This window comes from Hyposmocoma kahamanoa, unplaced genomic scaffold (genome assembly GCF_003589595.1).
Source record: "Hyposmocoma kahamanoa isolate Upper Pololo Valley unplaced genomic scaffold, ASM358959v1 100021, whole genome shotgun sequence".
NCBI lineage: Eukaryota > Metazoa > Arthropoda > Insecta > Lepidoptera > Cosmopterigidae > Hyposmocoma > Hyposmocoma kahamanoa.
In genome coordinates, this window is record NW_020653200.1 from 16,491,338 (window position 1) to 16,514,619 (window position 23,282).

General features: G+C 35.7%; 1 protein-coding gene across 1 annotated transcript; it reads left to right on the forward strand.

Annotated features, from left to right (window-relative positions):
- Window positions 1–18: 18 nt before the first annotated feature.
- On the forward strand, window positions 19–17,090 carry LOC113239244 (protein tramtrack, beta isoform-like). The gene is made up of 9 exons (XM_026476195.1): window positions 19–204; window positions 3,727–3,900; window positions 4,091–4,263; window positions 10,222–10,329; window positions 10,524–10,591; window positions 10,800–11,040; window positions 11,721–11,795; window positions 12,451–12,528; window positions 15,830–17,090. Exons 1-9 carry the CDS (start codon window positions 19–21, stop codon window positions 15,930–15,932), a joined length of 1,206 nt encoding a protein of 401 aa, XP_026331980.1. The 3' UTR covers window positions 15,933–17,090.
- The last annotated feature ends 6,192 nt before the right edge of the window (window positions 17,091–23,282 follow it).

Sequence of the window (23,282 nt, forward strand, 5' to 3'; positions counted from 1 at the left end):
TGTGGTGTTGCAGGTGAGATGGCGATGCCGGAGCAGTTCTCACTGCGGTGGAACGACTTCCACGCGAACCTGTCGCAGTCGTTCCACGCGCTGCTTGAGGGCGAGGACCTGGTGGATGTGACGCTGGCGGCAGGGGGCCAGTATGTACATGCTCACAAGCTGATTCTCTCTGTCTGCAGCCCCTACTTCAAAGAGCTATTTAAGGTATTATCTTAATTTGCATAAATTGTTACATTTTCCTGCTATTGTGAAAATCATTGACTTTATTCAGTAAATCAATATAGTAAGAACTTGTGGTTGTACATGACTGAGTTATGTTTAAAACGTTATTTAGAGTAAAGTGAATGGTGATAGCATACTTCATGATATTTGTTGTTGATAATGCATGTTTACAAGTACCATAATCCACTGGCTGAAATTCCATTGATATGAGACAGATATTGGCCTATTTACATGTAAACTGATTGATCCATGTTCCATCTCAATGTTTGCATATCTATACATGTTGTTTATAGATATCAGTAATTAGCTGTCTTGTGACAAAGGCTTTTCTACCCCATATTTAAGTCACTTTGTCTCTTCATTTGAGGTAACTAATCAGGCAGAATTTGGTTACTGTGTATAATTGAATCCTTTCGGCTGTTTTAGGCCACAATGAGAAATGACTGCAATTAAAAAGGACCATTTCTCAAATTGAGTATTTCTTGAATTGACTACTACTTGAATTGACCATTCTTGAAATGACCATTTTATTTTTTTATTACAAATTGGTTTTTCACCGTTTGTAGACCCTTTAGCCAATTAGGACCATGCCCAGACATTTATCTTAACTAAAAATGAAAATGAAATGTTTTATTTGCCTCTTTTTGTCAAATGGTTGCAAAATCCAGTTGCAATGGATGGAGGGACGTTACCCTCCAGGGTGATAATAAGCAATATCTAATGTAAAGTTCCATCATCAAACTTGTGATAATGTTCCTAATCTGAAGCCGAAACATATTGAATTTTTAAAAGTAGTTAATGCAACAAGGAGCCATTTCAAGAAGTGACCATTTCAAGAAGTGTTCTTTTGTAGAAGTAGCATTTAAGGAAATGGTAATTTCAAGAAGTGGTCATTTGTAGAAGTGGTTATTGGAAGATGTTGTCTCATTGTGGTCCTAAACCACTGAAAGGATTTGAAAGTACTTGTTATCATACAACCCTTTATAAATTCCTGCCAGTATCTATAAAACGTCTGAATAATGGTTATTTCAACTAAGTTAATTTACAGAAGCATCAACATATTGTTTGTACCCATTGCGGTTTTGTATTTAACTATGTATATTTTTGATGAAAGGTGGGCACTAGGATTAATATTTTTGTAGTTAAATGAAAAAGACAATTCTATTGCATATACAAAATTATGGGTAAAATGATTTATGTGGTTGACAATGTCATCTTTGCATAATAGATTGTATCTGTTGCTGTTCCATGTCTCATCCATCATGAGTCAATAAGTGTACAGTAAAACTCATGGGTGGAATCTGTATGTTTTTGAACATTGGAAGTCCCTGTCTGAACTTTATGGCATGTCACCATGCGTGGCATAGCTGTGGCATGTGTATCTAAGGCTGTCTATGGCTTATCTACTTTTTATCTTACATCATTAGATAGAAAGTTTCTCAGTGTATATTAAGAGTTATTTAGTTACTTTGGGTAATTGCGCAGTGACTTCACAGCGTTCATCAGCTGTCAATGCACAGCAATACATTGTTTGTCGGGCTAGCGGTGCTGGTTTGCATCTAACCATTCATACATAATGTATGTGTATGTGTTTGCGTCTGCTTTTTTCTAAATACTTTTGACGTGTTGTCTGTGATATTTGCCACGGAGTTATAATTATGTTACCTACTATAATATTCAATATGTTTTCAATTTTTTAATTGTGTAGATGACGATTGCGCAGCGTGCGAAAATCTGTATAGGTTTATGCACATTGTTTTTGTTTTGTTAATTGTATATTGAAAAGTGTAATAATAATAAATAAATAAATAAATAAATAATAAAAATAAGAAATTAATACTCATCTTCTATGATCACTTACTAGGGATCTCTATTTTGTCTGGAATATTTATTTTTAAATTATTACCCACACAAAAGTGTGTTAGGTAAATTACATATTGAGCATAATATAGATAATTAGCAAAGAATGCCAACTCACTGTTCCAGTTATTGTCAACAACAAACAATCATTAACTAATTGTACCATTAATTAGAGTTATGCTGAAATGCCTGAAGTTTATGACTCAGCAATTCTCAACAATGACCCTTGTTGGTCCTCAAATTAGGTTTATTGTTATCCATTGCTGTTTTAATAATACAATGTTATATATTATTGATAACCACACAATAGAACATTAGTTCTTACTTAATAATGTGAATATGTGAAAATTATTCTGTTCTAGTCTTAGATTGTAAATGTTTATATTGAATGACATTGAATATTAAACAAAGAAAATGACAAGAATGGTGTCATGAAATAAAAGCATTCATTTCATTACATGGTATTCAAAAATTTCAAATGTTATTAAAATGAAATAAATTATTTTTATTGCAGTTTGCCCAAAAAGCATTGATTGATCTTTAATTATCAACAATTATGATACCAACAAGTTTTTGCACCAAAACGGCATATCAAGAGATCTGGTTTCTTTAACATTTTTAGGGGTCCATAGTGAAATGGTTAAGTACGTCATATTATGTCAAACTGATTTAGTTCTTGGTGTATGACACGCACGTTTAAGTCATTTGTAAACTTTTTGCTTTGTTTTTTTTTTGAAAAATGATGTCACTTCTAAAAAATGCATTAAATATATTTATTTACCACATTTCGTACATATTTACACCACACATAAAGAATTGAAACCATTGACCAATCCTACGAGTTAGATCATGTCACATGTTACAAATTCATTATTCTTATGTACACTGGCATATGTCCATTTTCTTTTGTACTTGAATTAAAGGTATTATTTCGTCTTAAATTATCATCGCAATAATATGTCGCACATGATTACAGTTGTTGTTTAGCAATATCGCACTTTGGATACAAGTTTGATTATGATGTTTTATAGTGTTAGTACCATACACTTTAATATTATGATTTGATTGATTCATTGATATTTGTTTGCATAAATATTGTGTAAATATAATATACAATATATTCACAAAGGGTGGTATATTGTAACAGTTTTCATATTTTACCAAAACTGGCATTCTTACAAATTTTATATATCTGAGGCTAATTCTAATAATGTAACTAGAGTTATTAATTATACAAATTATAAGTAGTTGTAAGCTATTGTCATGTCTTGAAAAAGTATAAATAAGAAAAGAAAAAATATAATAAGTTCATGTTATTGTAGGTCAAATCAATTATTATACTTATAGTCAAATTTCAGGAACTTTATATGAAAAGAAGTCTGTAATAGAGCAGAAATTTGCCATGACACTAGCTTATGTTTAAATAAATGATTACTATTTATATCTTTTAAAGTATTATATATTTTCACACACATGGCTCTAGATAGTATTTGGTAGTAACTTAATTTGTTACTAGTGTGATTTACTACTCTGTCTGAATCTACTAATCTGTCTGTGACAACCTTTACATTTCTGTTGTGAACGTCATGTGTCCTTTTAAAAAGTTTATAATTAATTTTGACAAATGAATGTTGTGTTGTTTAGATGAACCCGTGCGAGCACCCTATTGTGATTCTGAAGGACGTGGCGCACCAGGAACTGCGGCAGTTGCTACAATTCATGTACCGCGGCGAGGTGCATGTACGTCAGCAAGAGCTGTTCGGTTTTCTGCATACGGCCGAGATGCTGCAGGTTAAAGGCCTCACTGTAGGCCGCGAGGTGAGAGTTGTACCTAACTAGGCCAAATGCTTACTTTCCGAGTATAATGTGGCCAACGCATCTGCTTTTTCAGCTATGGTAGTTCTTTGGCCATAGACGCGCATTGCTGGTGCTGCTAACCTGTTTCAGAAAAGATTATGTATTCCCATAAGTTCTGTAAAGTTTCTTTGCTTATTTTTATGTACGACAGACAAGCGAATCACCGCCAGCAGTCCCTGAAGAGCCAAAGCCCAAGCAAGAGCCGAAAGCCGAAGTGGTAGAGGCGCAGCCCGAGTGGGTTCCAGGCGGGGAGGACACCATCGCTACAGAGGCGCCGATGGAACCGGTCGTCAAGGAAGAGACTGCCCGCAGTCCACTTAAAAGGTAGGTGAAATGGGGGCATTGAGGGTGAAAATAAATAAATTGGACAGGATAAATTTGTTTTGCGATTGAGTGTCTCGTGCAAATTTCACATTACTACACCGCATTGACGTAGAAGCCAATCATCGTGTTAGCATCCAACCATTCCAGTGTATGGATTGTATCACGGAAGAAAGAAAAGAATGGAAATGGCAACAAGCAACATTTGTATCAAAACCGATGTCGCCACGCGCACAAATTTGAAAACGTAATCTTACATTAGTACTAAGATGACATAATTTTGATTGGTTATAAATTATCAATCGTCAGTAACGCCAATAATAAAAAACTTTTGGTAAAAAAATTGAAAGTTATTTGGATCTTAGAAGGTTTTATTATTACTAGTCACAACGCTAAGAATCCTATGAACATAAACTTCTTGGAACAAATGCCAAAAGTTGACAATCTACAGATAGGGATGTGACATTTAATTGATATCGACATTATGTTTCATAACTAGCGGAATATTGAACTAGGCATTGCTTTATACTTGCTATAATTAGGGTTAACCACGGAGTATAAGGAAACGGCATTTAAAGCAATTTCTTCGAGAACTAGTGTAGCTGACTTTTACACGCACACATTTGTTACCAAATACGCATAAGGTTTTACTACACGCAAATATTAATTAATTTTAGCTACGCAGGCGTGTGCGTATTCGTAGCTACATGCTACAATCGCAGTATTAACGATTTATTATACTGTCATCGTACTTTCATTAACCTACTAGATTTCAAGTCAGTCCGATCACAGGAACGGTTGAATATTAAAACACAGTCATATTAAAAATCTTTATTCTCCCTGAAATATGATATATTTGTACAACAATTACCTCTTTCTGAACTGACTGAACATGACAACATTCATGGTGTCGACAAGCTTGTCAAGAAAATGAAGATACTTATTTCCAAAGCCGAAGGAGCGAATCATTTGTTTCATGAAAACTTGACGAAAAATAACTGACAATGCTTCAGAAATGTTTTCACAGTTCGATGTGGTCTGTACATTGTGAAGGCGACTCTGAGTTTCATGTCATACATTATCTGGTTAACCAAATGATTTATTTCTTAATGAATTTTTCGGTTGTTATTCATATGTATATAATATAATGTGATATCATAAAATGCCTATAGCAAGTGGTGCCACATTTAGTAGGTACCCAGCTTTTACTGCCTGTTGCTTCAGCCCATTTCTTCTTTAAAAAGGATCCGGCGGGAAACTACAAAAATCAACACAAAAACTGCAAATGTAAATCATGCCTGTGATAAATTGAGAACTCAAGCTGATGAAGGTGACGTATAATAATAATAAAGGAACAGGTGCACCGTCGGATTCGGACGTGCTCCACTACACAGTAAGAATTACAATAATTCGCGACTCGCGCGTCAATAACCGCTGCACGTAAATGACTATGGGTTCCCAGCAACTTATAGCCAATGAACTGCTGGCGTTCATCCAACACGATGTCGACACTATGGACGAGATCAGTGTCGTGCATGTCTGCAAATCAAATTTCAAGGAAGAGGAGATTTGCAATGGCAAGGCGCTGCTTTTCCGTATGCCAATGGCTGAGCAGATGCCACTTCGCCGGAGGGATGGAGGAGCGAAGAATCTCCAGGACATCACGTTGTTAAAGGAGACCAACCCAGAAAATGTGCCTGCTTTCGTGGCGAAGGAGCTGCACGTTCGAGCACGTGGACCTTGCTGAAGTTCACTGTAAATTGGAGGCCTCGGACAATACCATCAGTGAGTTGCGTGCCCAAGTTGCGTTACTGAGTAGTACGGCTTCGGTAAGTAGGTCCCCCGAGGTCTGTAATGTGAATACTCGTCGCGCGGCGCAAAACGCATCTATCGGCAGTTTTGAGTCGGCCCATACGTCGCCGACCACTGTCACTACGTGCGTTTCCCCGCTCCCCGCCTCTCATTCTTCCGTCCCGGCGGAGAGGTCACGCTTAAGCCTGTTGACCCCTCAACGTGACTAAGCTGCTGTCGACGCTGCTAACCGATCCAGTGCTCCACAACCACAACCCAACAAAGGAGAAGAAAATGAAACGGATGCTCATCTCTGGAGATGTATCATCAGTATTACCGAGAAGAGTTGAACAGTGCGACGAGGACGGTTTCAAAAAGGTGTAAAGGAAGAAGTACACCAGCCTTAATCTTAGTGGCACCGCCCCGTCTGGCCCTAATCATTTACTGCGTCCAGCGATACCGACGACGTTGTTATACGTGTCACGGCTTCATTACTCCACAAAGTCTGCCGATATTGTGGAGTATATGCGGGTGAAAGCCCATGCTACCCTGAGTGTCGAGCAGTTGGTGTCCCGCCACTATGTAAATTTTATTTAATTTGTGGTGAGAGTACCAACTCGACATCTGTCGACCTTTATGAAAGATGAGTTTTGGCCAAAGCGGGTCATGTACCGACTTTTCCGAGGTCGGCTATCGCACACGTTGCTTCATACGTCGCAGACAATACGAGTAAATAATAATTAGTCAGTAGTGTTTTTGTTGTATTATTATGTATATTAGTCTATAAGGTATGTAAGGTGTGCATTCATGGGTCTTTGTTACCTTGAATGCAAATAAATAAATAAAAAAAATGAAAATAATAAGCAAGTAGGGAGATAGGAATCATGTAGACAAGGGAAACAAAATTCGCCAATCTCATAAAGTCTTCATTTGGTACTCTACGAGCTTACGTGCATTCTACAATTATTGATACTGTACCTCTTCTATATATATTTCCTTTTTTCCATTAATATATCGTTTTTACTTAAATTGAAAATTAAAAAAAAATATATTGCGAGTGTTGGGACCAAACATTTAAGTAATCAAAATTGTTAGCTTTTAAATACCTGTAAACAATTTATGTTTACACATTGGTACTACATAAATTTCACACGCCATGCAACATGACTATTTATAGCTGGTTTGCAGAAGTCAAACGCAGTCGTGTCAATCTCAATGACGAATTGCGTGATGGTCGCTCGTCCACTGCTGTGAACAACAAAAAAAAAGGTGTGAAAAAGCTGTGCTCTCAGTGGATCGCACAAAATTTGACTGAGGCTCAAAAAACGGATCGCTTCACTTGGAGCAATGCCATGCTTACTATATGCAACGAAGGGGCGTCAGATTTGGTGTGGCACATAGTAAAAGTGATGAAATATGGATTTATAGTTACGACCCCAAAACAAAGCAGCAATCGAGCGTATGTATTCGAGATGTGCCGAAACCAACCAAAGTGGCGCGCGTGCAAAGTACCTCTAAGCGGTTGATTGCTTCTTTTTTTAATAAAATTGGACACGTTGCTACTGTTGCTTTGGAGAATCTTTGTACCGTGTGTAGTGATTGGTACACGAACATTTTTTGCCAGAAGTTGTTGACAAACTAAAAATAACCGTAAATGTCGTATCACTTTGCGCCATGATAGTGCTCACACGGCTAGACAGACAAATGAATTTTTGAAGGTGAACTACGTTGACCTTATGAGCCATCCCGCGTACAGTCCTGACCTTGCTCCTTGTGACTTTTATTTCCAACAATTAAGAACCAGTTACGCGGTCAACGATTTTCATCCCGTGAAGAGGCTGTAGAAGAGTATGAAAAGTATGTTTCAGAGATTGTCACGGAGGAGTGGCATAAAAGTTTTAAAAATTGGTTCATTTGTATAAAAAAGTGCATCAAAGCTATCGCAGAATATATTGAGAAACAATAAATTCATTTCTAACCATTTATAGTATTTTTTCTTATTCATTCCGGAAACTTGTAGTGCGCCCCACGTATAATAAAAAAATGTATCAAAATTGTTAGCTTTTAAATACGTGTGGGTTAACTTCACTTTCCAAATTTCAATGGCACTTTTTGAGTGATTTTTGTAAAAAACTTTTTTCTTTTGGTTTTAAGGTCTTAAACGTACAATAAGTTCAAGCAATGTCAATATTTATAAAATCACAGAAATATTTAAGTTAAATACAACAAAAAACCATATTTTAGGTCACACGAATGAGATTGCAGTAACACGAATGATTTTCTCATAAACATAAATGGGAAAGACGGCACGGCAATGAGAAAATATTATTACAACACACATTTTATCGTTCACAAGAAAACATTTAACAACATTTAACGTGTAACAAATATTTCAATATAACTACTTGTATCAAAATCCTTCTCATCCATGTAAGACCATCCATTTATCTATATGTAATTGATAAATAAATCTTAATAAGTATTTTGTTAATGTCGTATAAACTTTGTTGTACATCAATATATCATCATCACCACCATCAACATCATCATCATGATCACTATTATCATCAGCATCATTACCATTCACATCATTATCACAATCATCGTCATCATTGCTACAATCATCATCGTCATCATCCCACTATCATCATCGTCACTACCGTCATCACCACCACTATCACCATCTAATTGTTATATTTCAAGTAAATGTTTGGCTTAAAGTAACTATCTGACTTAAAAGTAAACAAGAATGAGAGCGACAATAATGATATTTGGATACATTTTTAATTGTCAAGTGTGTAAAATATGCTGGACCGTTATAAAAGTGCATGGATTTTAAAGTTCCCTTTGTCTTATTGATGTACAATAAAGTTTATATACTATGACTTAATACTTATTTAGATAGATTGCTTTATATAAATGAGAACGATTTAGTCACTAGTACTGAAATTGCTATTTAAGTCGGTTTTTTGCTATAACGGAGATGCACAGATTACTTCACTGTGTACAGCACACGTGAGAAGGGGCTCCTATCGGATTGGAGTCAATTGGAGTCAATCCGATAGGAGCCCCTTCTCACGTGTGCAAAGGGTGAAGGTGATGCGGTATGAACTTTTGTTATTAGGAGGCTTTTAGTTGAATTGACACTAATGATAAGAAAAATTGAAATACATTTTATATTCCCAAGAAAACATGTTTGTTTATAATAAATTGGAAAGTTACAGTATGTATTCGACGTGTAAGTTATTAGAGTTTATCCTCGATGGAAAATATTGCGATTTCCACGAGTGTTTAATTTTTTTTCTTCGTTTTATTAAAATTAGAACGACGTGGAACCGGCTCCCATGAATGAGAAATTGCCCACTTTTTAAATTTTTATTTGTTACTGTGACGTAGTAAAGTAGTCTTTTTATGTGTAACACAGACTTAGTAAGCATGCAATCATATTAAATAAATAATGCTTAGTATTCATGTAATAACATAAAAGTTATTGAAAGTGACACATTTTTGGAGGTTATCTGAAAACGACCCCCTGTAAACAATTTATGTTTACACATTGGTAACGCTATAAAAAAAATGTTGAACTAAACCAAAACCGGGTTTTTAAATACAGAGTTTCTACATATCGATAATTTGATAACAACACGCGGACCCAGTACCAAGTGTAATAAATACGTCGTTTGTGCAATGAATTCATTGAGCGTCATTCAAATCGTTCTTTTGATGGCTAGCAACCAATGTATATTGTTATTAATTGGTTGCAAGAAAATATTTTTATTTCGAAATATTAGTATTGTATTGTTTAGAATATTAGGAAATACAGAGTTTTAGTACTTACCGATGAAATTAAGTGACTCCCGGAGTATTTTTAAACTTTGGCTTCTTATGCGACTTGATGTAATGGCACAACACGGCATATTTCTATTTTTTCCACAAAATAATCTTGTATCATGTTTGAACGACAACTGACGCGCTGTTGACACTCATATCAACGTCTGTTCATAAGCTAGGTAACGCGGGCCCTCCCACTAACCAGTCTATTACTAGTATTTATGTGGTCTGTGGATTGTATATATAAGAAGTTAGATACATAGAAATTTTATTTATTTCTTAGATAAAATTGCTGATGGTTAAGGTATCAATAGGTGTTAAACAAGCATACTTTTGTAGATTGTTGAAGAATACTGGCCACAAGAATAGCTACAACACGAAGAAAGAACGGCGGACGATGAATGACGCCCAAGCAACGCCCGAGAACACAGAATACACTTCCGACAAGTGAGTATGCTCTTGCTGGATTAATCTAAATCATACACATTACACTATTAAAAAATAAACTAACCATGTATTGATAATATTATACTGAGTTTAGTGTTTAGGATAGACTGTTTGTTATTTTTTTATTTTAAGGTTGATTAAGTGACTCATTATGTGACAAATTCCCGGAATAAAATTGTGATTCATTGTTACAGTGAGCCGTTGATCGACTTCGACAACGACCTGTTCCACAGCGTGCTTGTGCTACCTGAGTCCGCCAAAGGTCAGTGTCCAAGTACCTTAATAATCTAAGCGAAGTTCAATTTTATATTCAATTAATTCATGTGAATACTTTTTGTGATCTATGATTGAGTCCTGTTTTGATAATAAATTCGGCGTCTTTTAGAGATTAAAGGTCTGGATGCCATTTATTGTTGTTTTGTAGGCATACTTTTGCTTTTTTATTTCATGATTTTTTCGCGTATCAACAGGGTGGAACTGTAAAACAGGGGGCGTCAAGTGCCCAAACTGCCACCGATTCTTTGCGAATCGCTACAACCTGAAGGTGCATATCCGTGATAAGCACGATACGCGTGAAGGAACCCTGCAGTGCGACATCTGTCAGAAGCGCATGCGTAACCCGTCGTGCCTGCGCGTGCACATGTATCACCACCGCAAGCAGGCCGCTTATCTCGCGCAACTCTCTAACCAGCCGGACCACATGACACAAGTGTGAGTTAAGTGCTAAGCTAAGGGTGGAATAAAAGAGAAATTCAATGCGTCCATGATACTGAAGAACTTTACTTATAAGACTTCCCACTTTATTTACCAACAGGTTTATCTTCCCCATAATTCCAACAGAGAGATATCAAAGATTTAGATAAGAAATATTGTGATCAGTAAATTGTTTTCAGAACAATTGGAATGTAATATTATCTGACCGCCATGAAAACGAAATAGCCCTTGATTTTAAATCGGTCCCTATTGTTAATAAGGATATTTTTCTTGTTTCAACAATTAGCATTAGTCCTTGTACACAAGCATGTTCCTGGTGTTTTTTTCCCATTGATTTACAAATAAATGGACGACGGGTCTAATACAAAAATCACGAAAAAAATGTCCCAAGTCAACCTATTTAAACGTAGGGACATGTAAAGGAATATGAAAAAGCTAAAACGTTGAATTTAAATTGTAATGTCATCGCAGTACTGTCTAATTTTGCTTGTTTCGCTGTCAGTCGAGCAAACAAAGGCTAAAGCGTGAATGACGCTCTGTATACGATTTTAACGCCCTATAAGTTCGGACACTCTTTAGCGTGGACCCGACGTCCATGTAATTGTAAGTCAATGTTTTTCCAGATGCTTTTTAAATAGGTTTCAATATAACTAAACTTATGTGTATGTTTTTAACAGAATACAGAACATGGCAGGCAATAAATGGCGCAAAGAAGCTCCACCCGGCAGCGTAGATTACAGAGAATTTGATACGTATGTGTCCTTATTTATATTTCTTAGACTATTTTTTTTTTCATTATACTTTATTATAGCGTTTATGCCTCTTTATAACAATCGTTCTGTGTTATATCAACATCAACACAGTCCCTGCTGGGCATTGTAACGTTTATAATCATTAATCATAATAGATTCAGATAGGAAAACAAATTTTTATAGGTATATGTTTATATGATATGTAGGAGATAAATGAAAACTTAGTTTTTCTATTAGTAGAACCAGAAATTGGGAAAGAGTTCATCTAGGGTAGTGCTGCCACCTTACCTATTTTTGCCGCTAAGCGGTAATGTGAGCATTTCTGCTTTCCGGTTTTGAAGGGTAAGGGTGCTGGTGAAATTACAGGCACATGGGACTTGTCAACTTATGTCTCAGGGTGACGGGCGCATTGGCAGTGCCCCTCAGATCTTTGCGTTTTAAAGCTCTTGACTTACCACCAGGCGCGCGACTTGTTCATTCGTCTGTCTGTTGGTATCATAAAAAAAGATCGAATCCGCCATTATTTTAAAAGCTATTACATAAGAATATAAACGCTGAAGATTTTTTGTGACATGTACGCTCTGAGTAATTAGATCCAAATGGTCTATGCAGCTAACCTAATGCATGGCAAAATAATAACGGGTATGGTTTGCAGGACATCGAATCCGCCTGCGGGCAAATGGAAGAAAGACGCTCCGCCCGGAGCCGGTGCCGACTACAGGGAAGCGGAAAAGTAAGTTGTTAAACGTTTCCTTGCGCTCGCTACTGCAGTTTGATAATCACAGGAATAACAGTGATGGCTTACATTAATGTTTATAAAATAACATTTCGAAGCGTCATCTTGCGTAAAATGTTATGTTATAAACATGTTTGGTATGGTAATGAATTTATTGTTTAAATGTCACTGATCTTCCTCCAGTGTTTGAACCATAAAAACACCTTTGCTAGGCGAATGACGCGACATATACTGTACAAAACTAAATGAAAAAGCGAATTAAAGAACAGGAATAGCCGTGTCTGGGCATGAGATGCATATTTAACTATATACCATTACTGTCCTATACGGTTTGCGTGCTATGTTTCCTAAGAGCTTTGTAAACATTATGTCATACTGAATGTTCTTGTATTTACCATCGGCAGTGGGATTAATTATTTGCACATATTTCGACAACTGAAGTGTCGCAAAACCTCTCATTGGAGTTGAACCCTTATTACGTATAAGAGGCAATTGTTGTGGGATTACACTGGCCATAAAGAAGCTACACTTATATTTAAACTGGACTTGTAGAAATGTGAATCGATTTCTTTAAAGTCTTGCACCTTCTTTGTCGGACTTTGCCTCGCTTACGTTTTCATACATTGTTTTAGCAAGTTGTGAAATTATTTATTTATTTTAGACATACATGTGTCAATATAAGCTATCCGAATTTAAATGTTTCATGTGAGAAAGAGGCAATGAATAAGTGTGCGCTTTGCGAATTCATATACTCTTATAAATAGTATTGATACACAAAGTTTTGATGAACACATATATTAAGAATTCAGATCCCGTAGAAATTGCATTTTGCCGAGTTAACACGGTATTCCCGCCAACAAACAATTTTTCGACTTCTTATAAAACTTGCGTTGGTTTTACATAACAATTTTCGTGTTAATATTTATCCCGCGAGGACAAGATCCAATTCTCGCAATTCTACAAGAAAATAGATTTTATACTAATTAGTCTAAGGCTGGTTTCACAGCTGTGCGTATGGTCCGTACGGACTGTCCGCTTGCGGGCCATCCACATGCGTAGGATCTGCAGTACTTTGAATCGAGTATTTAATTTAGTGCGATTATTCACGGAAGACGGTCGCATACAATGAACGCAGGATGGCTTGTACGGAGTTCACGCGGAGCGTGTTCCGTAACTCCGTACGGAACAATCCGCGTCACTGTAAAACGACGTTCTAACGTCACATGCGCTATGGTACAAATACACATGCTCGCGTGGTGTATTCGAGCAAATGCTACTTGGTGGCATGCCTGACAACGTACTTTGCTAGAAATTAGCATGCTCATGAGTAGCATGCTCGAAAATCGACCGACTGTTGAGCATATTTATTAGCATGCTATTAACTAGCATGTGTATCAGTACTTTTACTCCGCTCTGGTGCTCCGCGCGGGCGGACTGCATATAAATCTGCTCTGAAACCAGCCTTAGAAAGCCGAAAAAACTGGGTTCTTTGTTCCTCTAATTTTATTGTGTTATAACTAGCACGTGGAACAGTCAAGGGTAAAATATATATTCGAAGAATACTTTCACGAGCATGTATTAGAATACTTTTATTTTGTGTCATCGAGTATATAACCAGAAATAGAGACGAAATGTCATTTAATTTGTTTGAAAACTATTCTGCCATATCATTCTTGTGATAATTCCTCTCTGATTGGTCAGCCCGAATTGGATACAATTGACGGGTGTCGTTAAAGGGTGTCAATTGTTTCACGTGAAATTGACCAGTTAACTTGAGCTTTGCTATAATGGACGAAAATTGCAAAATTACGTATTTAATATTTAATTACCGATGACATTTGATTCCGTTTGTTTCGTAATTGGATGTTTTGTTGTTTTTCCACTCACACACGCACACGCACACGCACACGCACACGCACACGCACCACAGCACGCCATTGTTAGAGATATTATCTTTACTGCAATAAATACAGAATATTTTGGGAATATACGGAGACGTACACACAGGTCAGTTGTTGGCGCTGTACTATTTCAGATTTCTAATTTTTAATTACAGTCAAACGAGAGTTGATATTTATAAGTGATGTATCGGTGATGGGTTACCAGGAATGTATGGTCCTTATTTCGTCTCTATTTTTGGTTTATATTCGATGTTTTGTGTACGTAACACACAGAACACGTAAGAATAAAAAAATGACAAAGGAATGGCTTTTTACTCTGATACTATGGGAATCGAAATCGACAAACGCACACCTTGGATCATATATTTTGTAAAATTACGGATACCGTTACAGATGCTAATTTACATTATTGGTCTTGTATAATTATGTTTATAATATAAAAAATAACATAAACCAAGTAAACTTCTTAATATATGTCAAATTTGTAACATTTCTAAACCGCGTAAAATTTTGGGAAGTTAAGAAGTTTCGGGGCTGTTTTGAAAATGGTTTCATGTTAAGCCTATTTAACATTTTTATCAACTTATGTTTTCTGTGCTATTGGTCTTTCACTTGCGATTACGAATGATTAATTATGATAAAGGGTAACTTAGGACAATTCGTAGGTAAATACATATTTTTGCTCTTCGCTGTATAAATAGATATTCCGAAAGTAAGTGAATATTTTAGTTTTTTTACAGGAATAAAGAAGCTATAATTTTGTTTACAGTGTGAATTTCAATTTGTAAGTTTAATATACGAGTTATAGCTTGAAATATAAAATGCTGTGCGAAAATTACGATTTAACACTCAATGGAGCATCTACGACATCACCGATAGCATAATATTTATTTATTTATATTTATTCCGAGGTTGGCATTGCCGCATCGTGTGTTCTGTATGTTTTTTTTAGTGAGCACGCTCCAGGTACTGACGTTTGAAATGACAATGTGTGGTACACTGGCGTCAACCGTTTTCAATGTAAATGTCTTCCACATACTGTTCTAAAATGTGTCAAGATTTAAATCTGTCGTGTGCAGAACCAACATTGAACATTTAATGTAGAACATTGCGTTGTGGTCCGGTATGGTAACCGTTCGGCCATGGATGCAGTTACGCTGGCGACTATACTGTTTTCTTGGTACCTTTGTTATTTCTTATATATGTGCAATGTTTGAAGTTATCATTTTTATTTTAATAAAAATGTGTACCCTATAATAAGGCCACATGTGATCATATGTCAAAAGTGTCTTTATCATATGAAATTCATAAAATATATATGTTTTTTTATTTCGGAGACTGGTTTCATTCATGGCGAAGAAGGAAAGTTCCTAAAGCGTTGGTGATGTGGTTTTCAGCCGCGGGTCTTCGGCGACGCCCGAGCCGAGCAAATCTTCGGAGACCGAGCTGCCGCCGTCGCCCGACCCCGCTAAACCTGAGGCCGACTCACCCGCGGTATGATGGCATCGCCGCGCCTGGCGCCTCGCCACTCGTACACCGCAATGCTCTCGGATATCACACACATAATCGTCCACGAATCCAAGTTACAATGATTGACTTATTAAAATTAATTCAAAACGTAGTATTTAAAGGCAGCTACAAGCAGCTGTAAGTATAGAAAGTAAGACAACTATTTTATATGAAATCATATGTCAATGTTCACACAATCAAAGGTTTACGAAAATCGTTGTCACAAAAAAGAGATTATTTTTATGAATTTTGTATGTATGTAGTAATGTTGTTACCAAGTAAGAAAACAGCGCGTCCAGAGCAATGTGGTGTTCAATCTGTAATTAATAACATTCCACCACACACGTTCCAAAGACTGAAGCATCAATAAAATAATGTTTATTCATAAAGGAGCATTTGTAGAGCGATGTACAGCAGCGGTCTGCATCTATCGCACGGGTGTCGCGTTTTGTGTTCACGACGTATTCGTACTTACGGTAATTTCAATACAGGTGTTAGCCTAGTAATCATTCTTAAATAAACCACCCTGTGCTCTCTGAATTACAAATAATATTCTAAGATTCACATGAACCGCCTCCATTATTATATTCCGACGTTTACTGTCTTTAGCACTTCGTGGCGTACTTGTACACTGACGGCAACAAAGTGATACTTTAATCGATTTTAACGGACTATCCAGATTTGATTACACATAACATTAAGGTTTATGCGAATAATGTACAAATATTTTGGTGATGCATTTGTATTTTTTCACGATTTGTCAGTGGTCGAGTGCGTCGCATCGCGACGATGATCATCAAGTGACACAGTCAAGTACAAGTTTTATGAAAATAGTGTATTAGGCAGCTAGATCGAAACAAGAGTAGGTTATTTAATATAACAAAACAATGTTGCCATTCACAAGTGTACAAAAATGTTTGTATCCGAGTTGATTATGCTTAGCGCAAACGCGCCGAGCCTGAACAAAGCATAACCTTACAGTACAAATGCGATATTATGTATAATATTCATCTATAAATCTATGCTTTACTTAGTCTGTAAGTTTGCTTAACTTTAAGAACATTTTAAGAATCATTTTGAATAAATAACTTTCTTATACGTACAATATTAGTTTGGTAACGATGATGTATACATTTTTTATATATTTTGATGGTGTATACACATTTTATATTTGCTATAATAATATTATTATACAAGGGTTGTTTAGGTATGTTAAGAAAATTTATACCTCAGATTTTTCGACTGTTTTTGTAAGATATATGTGGAGCGACAGACCGCGACCGCGACCGCGGTGCAGCACCGATTGCAGAGATGTTGTATATTTTGAGATATGTAATTTTAAGTGATTGAAAATCAAACATTCCATAATGGTGTAAAATTTATTCGAACTTTATGTACGAAGCTTTAATGTGAACGTCCCATCGCCGACGAGTCGAGTCGAAACGTAACGTAGTCATTAGCTCTCTGCGGATCGCTTGTCATCCGCTCTAGGTAGCGGCGGCGGTGCGGGCCGGCAGCGCACACAATGTTCTATTAATTACAAAGTACAATATGACCACATATTACAAACGGTCGCAGAAGATGGACCTCTGCCGCCAAGTGCAGCACCAAACATTTTTCATTTTGATTCGGACAATAAAATACGTGCAAATTAATTTGAGAAGAATCAAAACGCATAAATATAATAGTTACTTACATTGATTTTTCCACTCAGTATAATATTGTTAATCAATTAGCGGTAGTGTGTGTAGCCGGCACGTCCCGCCAAGGAGGTTGGTGTTAAAATTAGAACAAAGTAAATGCGTCCATTTATCGATGTATTTTATCAAGGTTTGGGTATTTCTAACCATTAATATTAAGAGGTAGAACTAACACTTCGAATTTTTTTCTACATTCCACTAGTTGTAAGTCTGCATAATCAACCTGATAAAACTTATTATACATTATTTATAACTCTTAAGCACTCTTAGGTAAGTGTCATTTTTATATGAAATATCAAAGGATATTAATACGAAATCCATTTGAAAATGACGCTCCATAGTTTGGTAGCTGTATAGGTGTAGCATTTACGATATTTACCAAATTTTTTTTATACCAATGCTTACATTATAGTAAACGAAATGAAATTTAAACTCGCCTTCCAACACGGTACCATATCGAGCGTGTTTGGTCAAAGTACATGGCATGCAAATAGTCACTCTAATATTACTTTCATAATGATCACAAATAACTACAAACAGGCTTTGTGAATACTCAGTCCTCGCGGCCAAATATTCCATTTTCGTGACTCTAGTTTAAATCTCAATTTATTTTCTACCTTTGCACCTGTTACGCTTTTAACGGCGGTGTTACATTTTGCACAAGTTTTTAATAAAAATACATGCGATGTTACATTTCAATAACAATTCATACTGAATGCTGTTTTCAAGATATTAAGGTTTGTTATAAGTAAACTTTCAGGGTCACTCGTTGAAAAAAATGTGGACACGTGTATCTGTATTGTAGGTATACATAGTAACTGTTACATTCCATAACGAAATGTGTTATCTATAAAACTGAGCTCAAACTCGCTATTTATTATGACGTAATATATTATGTTTAACATAGCTGTTTCCATGACATTGTAGTTTATGTATAGTGTGTAAGTTCTTGTCGTGTGTTCTCTATTATTCAATTTACAGAAACAAATATGACACCGCCATTGAAGTCGTCATTTTGTTCTTTCCATTATTTCGACGGAAATTATGATTTTTTTATTTACGTACCTTTATTTTTATAACCCACATTAAAAGGCTGCTTTATTATTTTTGAAAAGTGTAACAACGCAATCAAAGATAAAAAAGAGTTGCAGTTCTCATTGGTGCCAATCCAATTAATGATACAGAGCACACGGCTTATTATAAATAAAACTGTCAATATGTACAACCTTTCGCCATACAATACAGTAAGTTTTGGGGACATTGAACTGTTTTATGTAACTATTCTGCCGGATAATACAGTTTTGTTACTGACTTATATTGTCTAATTGTAGGGTACAGTCCTCGCCCAAACTTTCTGGCGTTTGCCGTGACAACTATCCTTTGAAATTGATTAATTTCATGCATTCATTCATTTCATTATTTAGAGGCGATGTACAAAAACTTAACACTTATACTTATTTTTTTTTATACGTTTTTTTGTGAGCATATCTTGTGTTATTCGGTAAACACAGTGCACAAAAACAGTTGAGTGCCCCTGTGTATCCGTCGCTTCGCGTCGATAATCCGTCTTATTTTCAATTAATTTTTAATTTTGTATCTCTTGGTCTATCTCCTCCGATAGGCATTCTTACTGTCATTAGAATTTTATATTAAGTAATGATTATGTTGTAAGATATTTTATTTTCTTGTGTCCTCAAACTTGAGACAGACTGCTTTACAGTGTATAATACGTCTGGTTAAGTTTAAAATTATTACACAAATATTACTCTTGTAACAGTAAATTTCGAAAGACAAGTAGCAATAGGTGGATGAACCATAAATACAACGTTAAAATCGTGTATGTAACGATTGTGTACGACAGTTTGCACATTTATTAAGAATTAATCAATAAAATGATTTTTGTACAAGCCATTGTTAACGAGTTCAAATAAATTGTCGGTTGTTGTGTCAAATGCTCGGATATCTTGATGAAAATATGTGCATTTATTAGCCATTACCATTGACCTACCAATGAATGGACATCAGGTTCGCGCTAAATATGCCCCAACCTAGAGGTCATTTCGTTTAGTCGACTGCCAGCGCGCCTGTCAATCATGCCGTACTGTATAATAAAAAGTTGTAAAAATTACATAAATGCAGTTACAGAAGCGGTCAGTGATAGCTAACTGTCCTTATCCTGCACATGCCATGCGCAAAATACAGAGAGACCCATTTCAATTTCAATCATGTTCGAACCTCAAGTGACTGAAACGTTTAGAACAAAGAACACATAGAGGCGCTTGATGTTAATCTTATTTTCAAAATGACTTTTTTTTATTAAATATCTCTTATGTTTGTATGTAAGAATCTTAGTTACTAACAAAATATTGTTGTACTCGCTTTACGGCTTGGGGTTACCTATCAGAAGTCCGAAAACGTGTGCACGAAATAACGTTAGTTCGAATTTTCGCAATCGCAAAAGTATTTTATTAGGTTTTGTTTAAGAATATTACGAAACACGCTAACTTGATTTTTTTTTGTGATAAGCAACCAAAATTCCCTGAATGCATAACGGTTTTGTTAAAAATCGGTTTTTGATATTATGAAAATTTGAGTTTACGTTTCGTTGGAATCTAGAAATTCCGAACATCAATACACATTTCTTATAGCACGTCGTAAGTAACAAACAGAGAGACGCAGTTATTTTCATATTTGTGACAGTTTCCTTGTATCTTGTATTGACTTCCCCATACTGTCCCATTTTAAAAATCACTATATTTGCACAACTCTTTATTATTTCTTTAAGTGTATTCGGATGAAACTCAACATAATATTTATAAATTAATTAATATTGGCAGTAAAAGCTACTCCATTACTCTTGTGTTTAAATACTTTACACTAGAAGCTACATATGATGCATTTTTGATAAATTTCCAGTAGAAGTTGAATATGGTACATTTTTGGGCCTTTAAATTGTTGCAAAATGAAGTAGTACTGCAGTGACGTTACAATTGAAATGAAATGTTTTAGTTTTTTGTATTTTTGTTTTTTGTACTGGTCTACCGTCGTCCATTTGTTGGTAGGCCAATGGTCATCACGACCATATGTAAAATCTATCATCAAACATGTATTCTTTGCATTTCGACTAATTTCCGGTTACATGAACCGCTTTTTGTTATGTATTTACTGTACTGTGATTGATGTACAGCGATGTATTTTGTATTGGCCAGTATTCCCGTCCTGACTCACACGGTTCAAAACTTACAGTGATATTGAGATGGAATCTCATGCTCAATGTGGCTTTTTACGATAGGTGTCCCAAAGAAAGTGGAGCAAACGAAGCAGAAGGGAAGATTGTTTCACGTAAGCTTTAATCATAAATAATATTTCCATTAAATTGTAAACAGCTTTAGTTCTACACAAAAAGATTATAGGGATTATCATAAACTACTAAAAATATTCTCCCATGCTGTACGTTTAGGTATACACTTTTTGAGACGTCTATTGTGTATTATGTATGACGTGTTTTTTTTTAATATTGATGATTTACTTTATGAACTTACGCTGAGCGAATTTATTTTTCAGTTAACATGTAATCTTATTCATGTTTTTGTTGTTTATGTTTTGGTAAAACATGTTAGGCATCGGAGAGGAGATGTAATGTTTTCATAAAGAATTTATAACGCTGGTGCACGCCGTCTAATATATATGGTCTTCGCGCTGCGATCGTTAGGGTGTGAAGCTCATTACACTATATGTAATACCTTCACGCCCACTTCCCTTAATAGCTTACTCATAATAAAATATCTCAAGGTATCCGTGTGTTGTGGTTGAATTATGAATAAAAAAGCAACGTAGGTTGTGATTACGAACTGAAAATAATTTTGTCCTGTGTCCGAACAAAATTTTGCCTGGAACGAATTCAAATTAGCTTTGTTATCAATACTGTAATCCGATTCTCGGAAAATATGTCTGTTATGAATGTTGTTGAACTGTTTTCAACCATACCCCTTTGGTCTTAAACAAGCGAAATTAACGACGTCAAAGAATAAATTAAGATTAGACAGTTTGTTCATATCATCTACACCTATGACGGATTAGTGCGTGTTCACCGAATGACCTGATTTATATGGCCGGTATTTCTTGTAGCGTAGTCTCGCGTCTACGCGAAGGTACTCCAGTTAACGGGGTAATTCGCATTGCCAGTTCGCTATTTAGCAACTATATTGGCGATATGCCGTACAGTAAGTTTGTTTTTGTCACAAATTCAAACGATTCAAAATTACCATTAAATTCTTTCGATTTGTTCGTTATTTTCATTCGTTTTGGTACTATGTTCATGTAAAGTAACGTTGAGTGAAGTGACCCCATAATACTCGTATGTGTAATCTTATGTGCTATTATTACATTATTATGTATGCCAAGGTTTTATTATCACTACAATATTTTTCTTTTTCTGAGCCCCGCCCAATCCATTTACTGGATTTAGGCTTGATAACATTGTCTATTTAACACTGACCATTTTCAAAAAGATAATTTATTGTATGATAACCAAACATCAGAATAGTGATTATGCCAATAGAATTAGTATTATCTTAATTATATTAAAATACTGTAAATTAAAGTCATGTCATGAATGATATTATAATGATAACATTCATTATCAGGAAATTGTGCGAAATTGATGACTTTTAACAAAGATAATAGTGTGTATGTTCTTTCTATGGACCATAGTTATAAGTGTATATTTCTTACAACGAACAAATTCTCTAGAGTTACGACCTGTCTAATGCTCTCTACATTGTGATTGTAATATCTGTACTTTAAGCAATTTAAACTTCTCCGACCACCGTGACTGCGTAGTTATGGCTAACGATAATTAAATTACAAAGTGTTCGAACGCCGATTTGTCTGTTTGTACGCGGCAGCAATTTCGAAAAAGCAAGAATTCAGATCATGAATGAAAATTATCTTGCCTGAAATGTTGAAAGTACTACTTTATAGTACTATAAAATCTTTGTAAATCATGAACCACTACCCAGTTTGCGTGACGTGTTAGTTCCCATCTTCGATCTTCACTTATGTCAAAACTTCGACACAACTGACTCAGTTGGTCAGTTTATATGATTCGTCAGTACTCACATTTGATTAGTAATTATAAAGTGTCATATATGTATAATATATATATATATATATATATATATATATTATATATATATTTATATATATATTATATATATATATATATATGTATGTGTACACACACACACACACACACACACACACACACACACACACACACACACACACACACACACACACACACACACACACACACACACACGCACGCGCACACGCACACACACACACACACGCACACACATATATCTACTATCACTCGCGCATGCTCGGGGATGTTCGCGCAATCCGCGGAAGATTTTGGCTCGTACCTATCTACTTTGTACGATACACAATTGACCATAAAATTAATCATGCTATGTACAATATCGTTACAAAAATTCGCTTCCATTCCGTTCCGCCGCGATTTAAAACAAACGAAAATGGTTTTTGATGACTTGCTGACGTAAAATAACTCTTAGTAGGCTTTAATATTGTAGGTGTGTGGGCCAGTGTATATTGCTCAGTATCATATTATTGAAGA